The following is a 12,214-nucleotide window of genomic DNA, read 5'->3' on the forward strand; positions in this document are numbered from 1 at the left end:
GTTATTATACATACAAACATTCTACTTGAAACACTATGTAATAAAAAAAACCTCATGAAAATCGGTTGCGTAGTTTTGAAGATTTAACACAAACGTACAAAGTCACCCTTTATACTTTTTTCGCTAAACTATAGTTATAAGTGCGAATTTGCGTTTGTTTTTGTCGCAGTTCCATCCTAAAACATCTGTCTTGAATTTGATGCATTTTTCATAACAGCGGGAAGTAAATAGTATTTGAACATTGTTAAAATGCGACTGTATTTAGTTATTATGTAATATTTACTTATATTCATTGATATAATCTTCTACAGCCCAATACTGACAAAATAAACGTCAAATAACGTTTTTATGTCATGCAAGCCTATGCGATGACTACCCGTCAGAAGTCAGTAGGTCTGACAGCCAGTCATACTTAGGGATATTGGGATGCCGGGCTGGCTTGAGGAGGGCAGATAAACAGTCGCTTCTTATAAAACTCTGGTACTAAGCCGACTACGACGTAGTTGGGAAAAGGCTCGAGAGATGATGATGCAAGCCTTTGCGAAGAATCTTTTATTTATTCAATCTTGCATAGTTTCGTCTGCCCATTGCGACATGTTCTACTGTATATTGCTTTATTCAATGCCTTGTGTGTCTATCAATATTATAAACCAAAATATATAATGAGGAACTACTTTATTCCGGTTCAAATGTGACCTTGACCACTAAATGTTTACCTTGCTTGATTTAATATTAATCAAGTTTTTTTTAAGTTTTTATTGAACTTGCAATGTATGTATAGTAAAATGTGCGACTGGAATCTTACAACAGTTTTGGAATTTGCTCAATTTTGGAACAGACATCTTTGACCGATTAAGCTGAAATCATACAGTACCACTATGAGTAAAGTTCATTTTTATAAATAATAATAAGCACCACCAAGGTGGACAGACGACTTTATAAAGGTCGCCGTCGACGCTGGATGCAGGTCGCCTCCAACAGGTATCTGTGGAGGTCTAAGGGGGAGGCCTATGTTCAGCAGTGGCCGTCCTATGGCTGAGATGATGATGATGATGAATAAGCTTGTGAATTAGTTAACTATGCTTGCGTCTAGAGCGAGTTCACTTCAGTTTTGCAATGCGAGAGAATAGAATGACCATTAACTATTGGGCTATTGCCGGTGTAAAATAAAACCTTAAGGGCGAGTTGTATCATTTACCTAACTATAATTGAACTGTTGTCAGTTGTTAAACCGCCTATTTACCAAATAGGCGGCGAATATACATCTTTTATTATCATCGTTTCACTCAAGTGGTGCAACTCACCCTTCAAATTACATTTTCTTTTCTATTTTATCTGTGTTTATATTTTCTACTGCGGAGCGTAGTCCCAAGGAATACCAACAATCCCTGTCATAAGCAGCTCGCGCCCACCCACTCCCACCTTCTTCAAATCTGCCTACCTTCAGCCGTGGACGGCAATTGCCTGATATGGTGATATTTTCTACAATTGCAACTAGTTTGACATTTCTAAAGTTTCATATGCCAATTTTAAATAAAAAAATGCTTTGAATTTTAACACGCTTATATTACTTGTGACTATATATGTAAAAAAACCTTGGAATCTTTATTTGACCCACTTCCCGCCCTTCGATTAGGCTGAAATTTTGCACACGCTCTGAGTTCTGATCACAATACATGACTAGCTAAGAAACGTCATTACAAATCCAATATGGCGGTATCCCCAAGATGGCGGACTGGCTGTTTGAAATTATAAAATAATAAGAAATTATAAGAATCATCATTTTTTCATTTGTTTTTTTTTTTAACTATATTTTATATACTATTTCAGTTAATAAAGCGGTCGCCGGCGTCCCTAGGGCTGCGTACATGGTCTTTGTACGCGAGGATCACGTTGCGTCACTTCAACGAGCTAGAGCACGAACTTCGGGACCGACTGAACAGAGCTCACAAGCCGGCCACCAAGTACCTCGGAAGTTTCTCCTCGCCAATCACTACTGTTATTGCTAAGTAAGTTACATTTTAGTCATTTACTACTGACCTGCCCCGCCCGCAAAAAATCACGTTTGTTGTATGGGAGCCCCTCTAAACATTTATCTTATTCTAGTTTTTAGTATTTGTTGTTATAGCGGCAACAGAATTGTCTGTGAAAATTTCAACTCTCTAGGTAACTATCACTGTTCATGAGATACAGCCTGGTGACAGACGGACGGACGGACAGAGGAGCGAAAACAATAGGGTCCCGTTTTACCCTGTGGGTACGGAACCCTAAAAATGAATGTTTGTGTTAATGGCTGAAAATATGGGCTACTTTTTATTCGGATGAGGAAGCGGGTGAGACCGTGGGTGGAAGCTAGTATGTAGTTATGTAAATACGCTGGCTCTTGGGAAATTGTTTGTTCTTTTTCAAAGTCAAAATGTGTGTTTATTTTGGTATTCGACCGCGATGTCCGTTATGACTGACACCCACGAAACTACTCATTGGTAGGCGTAAAGAATATTGCGCAATGGAGTATATTTTTAGTACAGTGTTGTACTTTCTTTTACAACTAGCTTCCTCCAGCGGTTTTACCCTCGTCCCATGGCACAACACCGCATGCCCGTATGAAAAGTAGTCTACAGGCTTCCTCGATACGCGGGCTATCTAATAATGATTTTTTTTTGACATCAGTCCAGTAGTTCCTGAGATTAGGCTGTAGTAAGCAAAAAAAGAATTAGCTTTATGTGTAATATTAGTCTAATGTGCTGTAACTTTCCAGAAAAGCTGATTTCTGCAGTTTCACTCGCGTCCCGGGGGAACTTCATTCCGTATCCGGACAAAATATAGCCTACTAGCTTCCGCCCACAGCTTCGCCCGCGTAGAGTTCAGTTATATCGCGTTTCCAAGAGAATTCTTCAAAAGCCCGGGATAAAAACTATCCTATGCTCTTTCTCAAGGTCAACCCTATCTATGTACCAAATTTTATTAAAATCAGTTCAGTGGTTTAGACGTGAAAGCGTAACAGACAGAGTTACTTTCGCATTCATAATATTAGTAGGGATGTTTCTTGGGAAATGTGTAGCTTCCCAGCAGTAAACTAATTTTCTAATCGGATCAGTAGTTTCGGAGCCTGTAGATTAAAGTACAAACAATGATTCCTCTTCATTATATTAGTAGAAGTAGATTACCTACTGGCAATGTGCTATTTCTAAAATAGGTTATCTAACTGTTCGTAAGTAGTAAATAGGTAATAGATAAGTGCGCACAAAGGCAAGATAAACAAAGATAGAATTATTGATGGAAACTATGACTTAGTACTTATCTTTGTTATCACGCGTAGATTGTGTGATTCGTAATTTATAGACAAATGTACATGTGTTGATTATTATAATTATTAGTAAACATTCAGTAGCGATCTGTTTAAAATAATATGTACATTAGGGTGCGTCTACACGGCGCATGTAGCTGGAGCAAGTTAACATGCGCAAGAGCACGCGGGTGGGTATTTTGTTTTGCTACATGCGCTAGTCGCTGGTCGCACGTCTTTAAAATGCATGTAACCTGCGCATGTTCCCCAACATGCGCAAGCTACTTGCACCGTGTAAATGAACCCTTAGGTTTACTTATCGTTCCACCGTGTTTCGGAAAGCACGTTAAACTATAGATCCCGACTGTCATTTGAACATCGGATAGACTAGAAGCCGACTCCAACATAGTTGGGTGAAGGTTAGTCAGATGATATTTTGTGAGCTTGTAATGAAAAAATGCATATTAATGCTAATTTTTCCTTGCTATGATATAAAAATTTACCACATATAATATTGTCTAGTAAAATATATCTATGCTTATATTATAAAGAGGAAAACTTTGTTTGTTTGTTTGTTTGTTTGGTTGTAATGGAAACTAAACTCGAAAACTATTGGACCGATTTTAAATATTCTTTCACCATTAGAAAGCTATATTATCCACGAGTAACATAGGCTATATTTTATCCCGGTGCGGGCAGTAGCTCCCACGGGACGCGGGTGAAACCGCAAATAAAGTAATAGTAAAATATATCGCAAGAATTTTGCCGATCTATTTTTACGTGTCTTTGTTGACATTTCACGTGTAACTAAGTATTACTATTTGGCACTTGCTCATGTACTCATTTGTACTGATGACAATGGACTTTCTCTAGGAATGCTTATGTGTGGGTGCAGCGTGTATGATAGTTGTGAGTCTGTGTGCGTGACGTTTGTTTGTAAGTGTAAGGATGATGCGTAAGGGCATCCTAATGTTGCAGCCTCTAAATCTATACTGATATAATAGGGGGGAAACAAGTATGTTTGTTTGGTTAAAAGTTCTCTCAATTTTCTTTCTTTCTTAATATCACTCTAACTATAAAAAAAAACCGCATGAAAATCGGTTAGTGTACAAAGGGATATTTTAAAAGGCATGGTGTGAAAAAACGACTTTGTTTTATACTATGTAGTGATTAAACAAATGTACTATATTTTTACAGGAACGTGGTATTTCTATCGGCGAGCGTGCTTGGCGTGCTGGTCGTGTTATCCGTGTACGACGAAGATGTATTAACTGTTGAGCATGTGCTGAGCATCATCACAATACTGGGCTGTATTCTAGCTGGTGCCAGGTAAGACATACCTACCTTTTATTATTTGACTAGTGACTCGGCTTCGCACGGGATAACAGTATTTCTCCACTATTTAATGTATATTGTTAAACATATAAACCTTCCTCTTTAATCACTCTATCTATTAAAAAAAACCGCATGAAAATCGGTTGCGTAGTTTTGAAGATTTAAGCGCACATACGGGGACAGAAAAAGCGACTTTGCTTTATGGTATTGCTTGGTATAATCTATTTTTGTTTTGTCACAATATACCTCACTATCTCACAACATAGAGTGTCACTATTATAAAGTAGGTACCAAGTTAATAATGATGAACTATTTCTTACATTTTTTACGCTTCAAAAATTTGGTAATAATGAAAGTTTTCAAGGATCTGCACTTCAAGAACTAAAGTCCTAAAAAAAAATATTTGAAAATGCCTTTTTTTATGTATAACTGATTTCTTAATCAAAAATTCCAGGGCCCTAATAGGTGACGAGGAGCGGTTAGGTGGTGGGTGCACGGGCCCCGCGCGTGGTGAGGAGTTGTTCGTCCAAGTGTTGGGCCACGTGCACTACCTGCCTGCGGCCTGGCGGGGCCGGGCCCATACCAAGGATGTGGCGGCCCATTTCCAACAGCTGTTCCAGTTTAGAGCCGTATGTATTGTTTCATTCATGATTTGCTAGTTTTGGTCTCAGTTTTTTATAGGCGGTAAAATGCCTAGAGTTAGCCGAAAAAGCTTTTTTAATTTTGATAATACATTTTTATATGATTGATTAACGCTCAAGCCTTCTCCGTGTGAGAGGAGGCCTGTGCCCAGCAGTGGGACGATAAAAAGGCTGTAACTTGTTTAATAGTAGTACAACTATTAATACCTACTCGTAATTTATTTTGTTACAATAACAAATAGTGGCTACTGCTGGCGATTTTAACCGCATTACCTTGAAGATAATCCGGATAAGAATAGCCTTTCTCGACGAATGGTCTATCTTACACTGAAATAATTGTTCACATCACTGTAGTAACCGTGATTAGTACATTTAAACATTATATGGTGGGCTCACACGATACCAACTTCACACACAACTTTCATAGAATTATGTCAGCACAATAAATCGGGAATACAAAAGTCAATCTCAGACTTCAGATTTTTAACATTCTTATATTAGTTTCACTTGTGTAAAAAACTATGTATGTAAGAAAATCTTGGAATCTTAATTGGACCCACTTCGATCAGGTTGAAATTTTGCACACGCTCTGAGTTCTGATGACAATACATGCCTAGCTAAGAAACATTATTACAAATCCAATATGGCGGACTGGCTGTTACAAATCCCCACCCATGATATGGGTATCAAATGAAAGAGTTTGCTGACAGGAATACGAAAAAAATTGTCACGTGACTAAAATTCAAAAAAGTATTTAATATGAATAATAAAGAAAGCGTGGAGAGTATTTGTACAAAACAAGTGAAGATTACATAAACGCTTCGCGCTTTCTTTCATCAAATGAAATGTCCTCATTATTTTGTGATTTTTTAATGCGTGTTTTCTAGTTTTTAGGGTTCCGTACCCAAAGGGTAAAACGGGACCCTATTGTTTTCGCTCCTCTGTCCGTCCGTCCGACCGTCTGTCACCAGGCTGTATCTCGTCAACCGTGATAGTTAGTGAGTTGAAATTTTCACAGATGATGTATACTGAAAACTAGAATAAAATAAATATTTTGGGGGGCTCCCATACAACAAACGTAATTTTTTTGCTCAATAATCGTACGGAACCCTTCGTGCGCGAGTCCGACTCGCACTTGGCCGTTTTTTAAAACTATTTTATTGTTTTACCCAGGTGTACATCTTATTCGAGCTGCTAAGTCCGCTCCTGTGCCCGCTCATACTATTCTCGCTGCGATCCCGAGCCCTGGATATCGTGGACTTCTACAGGAATTTCACCGTCAGCGTGTTGGGGATCGGCGATGTTTGCTCCTTTGCTCAGGTAAATATTTTTTTAATTATTACTAGTTTCTGCCAGAGTTCACCCGCATTCCCTTTTGAACCTCTGTATGAATCCTAATAAAAAGTAGCCTTAAGCCTTACTCTATAAATGGGCTATCTAACACTGAAGGAATTTTTCAAATCGGACCAGTTGTTCCTGAGATTAGCGCGTTCAAACCAACTTTTCAGTTCTATAATATTAGTATAGATTTTTATTATTTTAGGCAAGTTAGCATCATAGAAACAAACATAGATACATTCTTTGAATGCAATGTTTATTTAACATCCTCGACAGTAATTCACAACTAGTCTCACCAAGGGGTATTGGGTTGCCCGGGTAACTGGGTTGAGGAGGTCAGATAGGCAGTCGCTCCTTGTAAAGCACTGGTACTCAGCTGGATCTGGTTAGACTGGAAACTGACCCTATAATAGTTAGGAAAAGACTGGACTGGCAGACAATTTGACCACTGTTACATTTTTTACTTGATTCTTTGGGTTTTTTCTCAATTGATGATAATTCTGTAATTACTGTAAATGTGTCTGAATGTATTTAAAATGGTGAACACTTTTGATTTCAGCTCGACATTCGTAGACACGGTCACCCAGATTGGCATACACCCGGCAAGTTGAAAGGTGAGCTAATATTCATTATTTTAGTCTTAAATATCGTATGTCACTGTAATTATAAGTATTTATAAAGTAGTTGTTTCCAAATGTATGTAGCCGCGGCCTCCTCTTTATACATTATAGAAAAAAATCTGCCGAGTGCGAGTCGGACTCGCGCACGAAGGGTTCCGTACAATTATTTATAAAATGCGCACAAGAAATCACGTTTGTTGTAATTTAGAGAGCTGAAATTTTCACAGATGATGTATTTTTGTTGCCGCTATAACAATAAATACTGCAAACTAGAATTAAATAAATATTTTTTTGGGGGCTCCCAACAAACGTGTTTTTTTTGTCCGTAATAATGGTCCGGAACTCTTCGTGCGCGAATCCGACTCGCATTAGGCCTTTTTTTTCACCTAATTTTGAGAAAAGATTCTTTAGCAAGATCTTCAAATTTACACATATTTGTCGTATTTTTCAGGTGGTAATGGCAACACTCAATACGACCAAGGCGAGGGTGGCAAGACCGAGTTGTCTCTGGTCGCGTTCTCGTGTCGCCACCCGGGATGGCAACCCACTGAGCCTTCGCAGCGGCAGTTCCTACGGTCACTGCGCCAAAGCATGCATCATGCTATACCGGCTAACAATCATCTTGTAAGTAGAAATAAATATATTCTTATGATTTATCAATGATTATCTTCCGCCCGCGGCTTCGCTTGCGTCGAGTTCGGTTATATCGCATTTCCAAGAGAACTCTTCAAAAGTCCGGAGTAAAAACTGTCCTATGTTCTTTCTCAAAGGCAACTCTATCTCTCTACCAAATTGTATTAAAATCAGTTCAGTGGTTTGGACGTGAAAGCGTAACAGACAGACAGGCAGACTAAAGTTACTTTCGCATTTATAATATTAGTAGGGATTAAAATTAGTTTTTATTTTATTTGTGGTTTCACCAGGGGCTCCGTTATGCTAATATTACTTCTACATACGATTGATATCCAACTGAGTTTCAATCACGACTCAATTTCGATTGAAGCGTATGTGGCATTCCACTATTTTTTCTTTTAAATAAACGTTATTCCTTTTCTGTGAGGCAATAATGAATCATATTGTTAGTAAATGATTGTAGACCAGGGGCCGGGTCTCCTAAGTTAACAATGTTAAAATTGAATTGCAATATGATCGTAATAGCAGTTTTAACCATATTAGGCATTCTGCTAGTAATATAAGACCAATTGTATTTCAACGACATTCGGTTGGTTTGCGATTGTTCTGCTATTTAGTGATTTTGGTTTATACAGTAGTTTGCTTTACAATCTTATTGCAATCGTTAATCGTTTGCAGATAAAATGATTTATTATTGAATGACAGAAAAGGATAGAAGCGTTTATTTGAAAGAAAAAATTGCGGAAAGCCATATTCTCAGCGTGTTCGAAGTACCGTATGGCGACACGATTCATAAACTGGCGGATGGTAGGGATTTTTAGGTCGAGATGAAGAATCTCATTTCGAACATAATAGGGCTCCTGTGATGTCTTGCCTGTGCGAACACAGGGCAAGCATACATCATGACGGGGCGTATGCACGATACGTAGCTAACTTGCATTTAAGAGATAATTTGCTCTTTGAATTGAGCAAGAAGTGCAATCTGCCGTGCACAAAGGCTGCTCTAGAGCGCACCTTACGTATGTGCTCGGCGAATGAGAGGCGCTGGTCTAAGATTACACCTAGATATTTGGCATGCTCCTTCCAAGGAATCGGCCTACCAAACATGGTGACTGACGGGGGCGCGTCGTGCGCGCGCGCTGCTTTATATAAGGTCCACCGCTGACACATCGACGGTGGCGCCGTCATATCTATAATAGAATAAAAAAGGTCTTTATTTGCTTAGAATGCAGTTTTAAATGTACCTGTGGATAGTTAATTTTGATTATGATATTGTTATAAAAAAATTTTGGTTCCTTTTAGCAAATATTGCTAATTCTAGAATATAAAATGATGGAAAAGTTTCTGAAATTTAAATATAGGCACACAACTGTCGGTAACTTTGAGACCCAATATAACGCTTTTGAGCTTTAAAAATGTACATATAATTGAATATACATATGTACATAACCAGCTACTATATCTACCTCCTGGTTCAGCTAAATCTTTTCAGCTATTCTTGATTTATAAGCGGTATATCTACTATAAGTATTAAATTGGTAAAAAATAAAGTATATTTTGTAGTATATACAACCGAGCAGCTTTTTTTAAATAGAATTAGTATTGCTTACCTTGCATTATTTTAGTATATTAGTCTCCAAATGTAAAATTCTTCAAAGTTTCTTATAAAAACTGTATTACAGCTTTTAAATAAGAAACTTTTTTAAAATACTGGATATGGACGATATTTTCAAATTCAAAATACGTTTATTCAAATAAGGCTGATTAACCAGCACTTTTCAAACATTTAAAACAACAAACTGCACAGAAAACGCCGCTTTTCGTCATTTCTTTTGTGTTTTTGCTGCAATGAAGAAGTGACGCAACAAACTCCCCAGCAACACATATCTGTTTATTAAGTTTGAATAACCAGATTTATACAAGTTCATATTTTTAGTATTTCATAGATATACCAGTTGCAAAAATATCCTTTTAAGTTAAAGCTTCATTAAATCCATTACTAATACCTTTTATCTTGTTGACAAAAAATTTAATGAAGCTTTAACTTTAAAGGATTTTTTTGCAACTGACAGTATATCTAGTAATCCTTCTCTGCACGAAGAATCTTATTCAGTGCAATATAAGCAAAACACTGTTTCCCAGCATTTATTGGTTTTATAAGGCCTCTACAGGCATTAGGCCTTTTCAAAAATTTTACTATTCCGCGATTATTCCAAGTGCAACGAGCACTTTAGTACTGAGTCACTCGTCGTTCGGAGTATATAGTACTGCTGAGTGAACGAAACCATACCGCGATGCAGAAAACAAGAACTTTGAACAGCGCCATCTAGTGGATACTTGAAACAAGGTCGCTTTCTCTGTCCCTGTATCACTATTTATGCTTAAATCTTTAAAAATATTCAACGGATTTTGATGCGGTTTCTTTTAATAGGTAGAGTGATTGGAGAGGAAGGTTTATATGTATAATTACATACATTAAATAGTGGGGAAATACTGTTATCCCGTGCGAAGCCGAAGCGGGTCGCTAGAACTAAGTAAATAATTCGTGGATATAATATTAATTTGCCAAGACTTGTAAGATTTGTAAGACGGCTGATGACATAATTCAGAAATGTTCTTTCTTATTATATTTGCAGCTACTCACACAATTTTTTTAACATTACAGTCAAACGTAGTTTTTGTGATAAATATTTTGAATGTTTCTTTTTTATGTGAATAGAGATTAAGTTTACGTTGAAATAATGAAAAGTTTATAATGTTGACTGTTATTATTATTTCAGAATAAGACGATGTTGGGCTCGTACATACAGCAGAGCCTGTTTGGTGCTATAACGCCTTTACCAGCCGTTCTCTCGTACTACCCGCAGCAGAAACAGCAATACAGATTACCAGTAAGTATATCAGAATCATCATCTTTCGAGCCTTTCTCCCCAAGAATGTTGGGGTCAGCTTCCAGTCTAACCGGATGCAGCTGAGTACCAGTGCTTTACAAGGAGCGACTGCCTATCTGACGTTCTCAACCTAGTTACCCGGGCAACCCATTACCCCTTGGTTAGACTGGTGTCAGACTTACTGGCTCCTGCATACCTGTAACGACTGCCATGGATACTCAATGACAGCCGGGGCCTACAGTTTAATGTGCCATCTGAAACGCAGTCATTGGTGTCCAAGTTTTACTTAGATAGTACATACAAACTTAGAAAAGTTGCATTGGTACTGGCCTGACCTGGGATCGAACCCACGCAGGGATCGAACCCACGCACTGATACTTGAGAGATTGGTTCTTTGCCCACTAAGCAACCACGACTTTTTGATTGCAACACACAACAAGAACCTGAAAAACCTAGATTATGCAAGAAAATAAAACACAGCATGTCCACAAATAAATATATCTTTTTTTTATCACAGGACATGGACGAAACGAGCGACGAAGATGAAGACCCCGCAGCGGGTCCCGCACATCCTCCCGGGGTGACCAGCCCCACTGGGTCATTGGGGCTAGCGGGGGTCAGTTCTGTGTTGGGAGCTAGTGCCATGAGTATGGAAGCACCCAGACAGCCTGGAGATGACACACAAGATATGTCTGTTAGCACTCTACATTTGTATGATCTGCATTTGACACAGGTATGTTATATTATTAAGGAGTAAACAATAATCATTGGGTATTTCACTAGGTCCAAAATAAAATACTTTAGTATATTCATTTGGCAAAGCATCTTAAAATAATGCCACTTTCATTTATCGTTTTAATGGAAAAAATATGTGCATTTTTTATCGCTGTATTAAGGAATATAAGCATACAGCTTGATGTGGAAAATATGTGATGTCATATTTAACAATTTCATAGAAAGTAACCGTTTTGGACAGTTCATCAAAAGTATTGAGTGTGACTAGTGGTCAAGTACTGAATTATAACGTTATTTGGCATCGAAACGAAGTTTCTGGTATATCATTTAGAATAATTTAGATAATAATGCCGCCCAAGCCAATGATTGATCTTGGCGACTTTTTATGTCAGCTAGCTGTGCATGACATTATAGTGTACGAGCATTTGCGCAGACGCAGGTGCACTCATTCTCATAGCCCGATGAGACAGCTATTGGTCACGGTGATGAAATCGATCCGGAGAAATATCAGGACCGTAATTAACATGCTTTCCGATCTTCAATAATACTGTACACGAATAATAATAAAAATGAAGAGATAACGTATTTAAAACACAACATTGCAGTGTACTAATTTTATTATACTCAAATTTATTCTAACAAATTACAACACTTAACTAGTATAATGACTACCATACTACTCTGCGTTCGTTTCTGGGGTTCGTTTGGGTCGTTGGGTTCGTTTCTCACTTGAGT

General features: G+C 37.9%; 1 protein-coding gene across 2 annotated transcripts in view; it reads left to right on the plus strand.

Moving 5' to 3' along the window:
- Window positions 1-12,214, plus strand: part of LOC110373873 (autophagy-related protein 9A) — a 28,437-nt gene that overhangs the window by 4,639 nt on the left and 11,584 nt on the right. For both annotated transcript variants that reach the window (XM_064036186.1, XM_064036192.1), the window contains exons 7-14: window positions 1,831-2,009; window positions 4,484-4,615; window positions 5,076-5,250; window positions 6,436-6,582; window positions 7,160-7,214; window positions 7,672-7,844; window positions 10,634-10,744; window positions 11,262-11,477. In XM_064036186.1, the coding sequence (XP_063892256.1) occupies window positions 1,831-2,009; window positions 4,484-4,615; window positions 5,076-5,250; window positions 6,436-6,582; window positions 7,160-7,214; window positions 7,672-7,844; window positions 10,634-10,744; window positions 11,262-11,477 (1,188 nt within the window). The remainder of the gene's footprint in view (window positions 1-1,830; window positions 2,010-4,483; window positions 4,616-5,075; window positions 5,251-6,435; window positions 6,583-7,159; window positions 7,215-7,671; window positions 7,845-10,633; window positions 10,745-11,261; window positions 11,478-12,214) is intronic.

This window comes from Helicoverpa armigera, chromosome 1 (assembly GCF_030705265.1).
Source record: "Helicoverpa armigera isolate CAAS_96S chromosome 1, ASM3070526v1, whole genome shotgun sequence".
NCBI classification, from domain to species: domain Eukaryota; kingdom Metazoa; phylum Arthropoda; class Insecta; order Lepidoptera; family Noctuidae; genus Helicoverpa; species Helicoverpa armigera.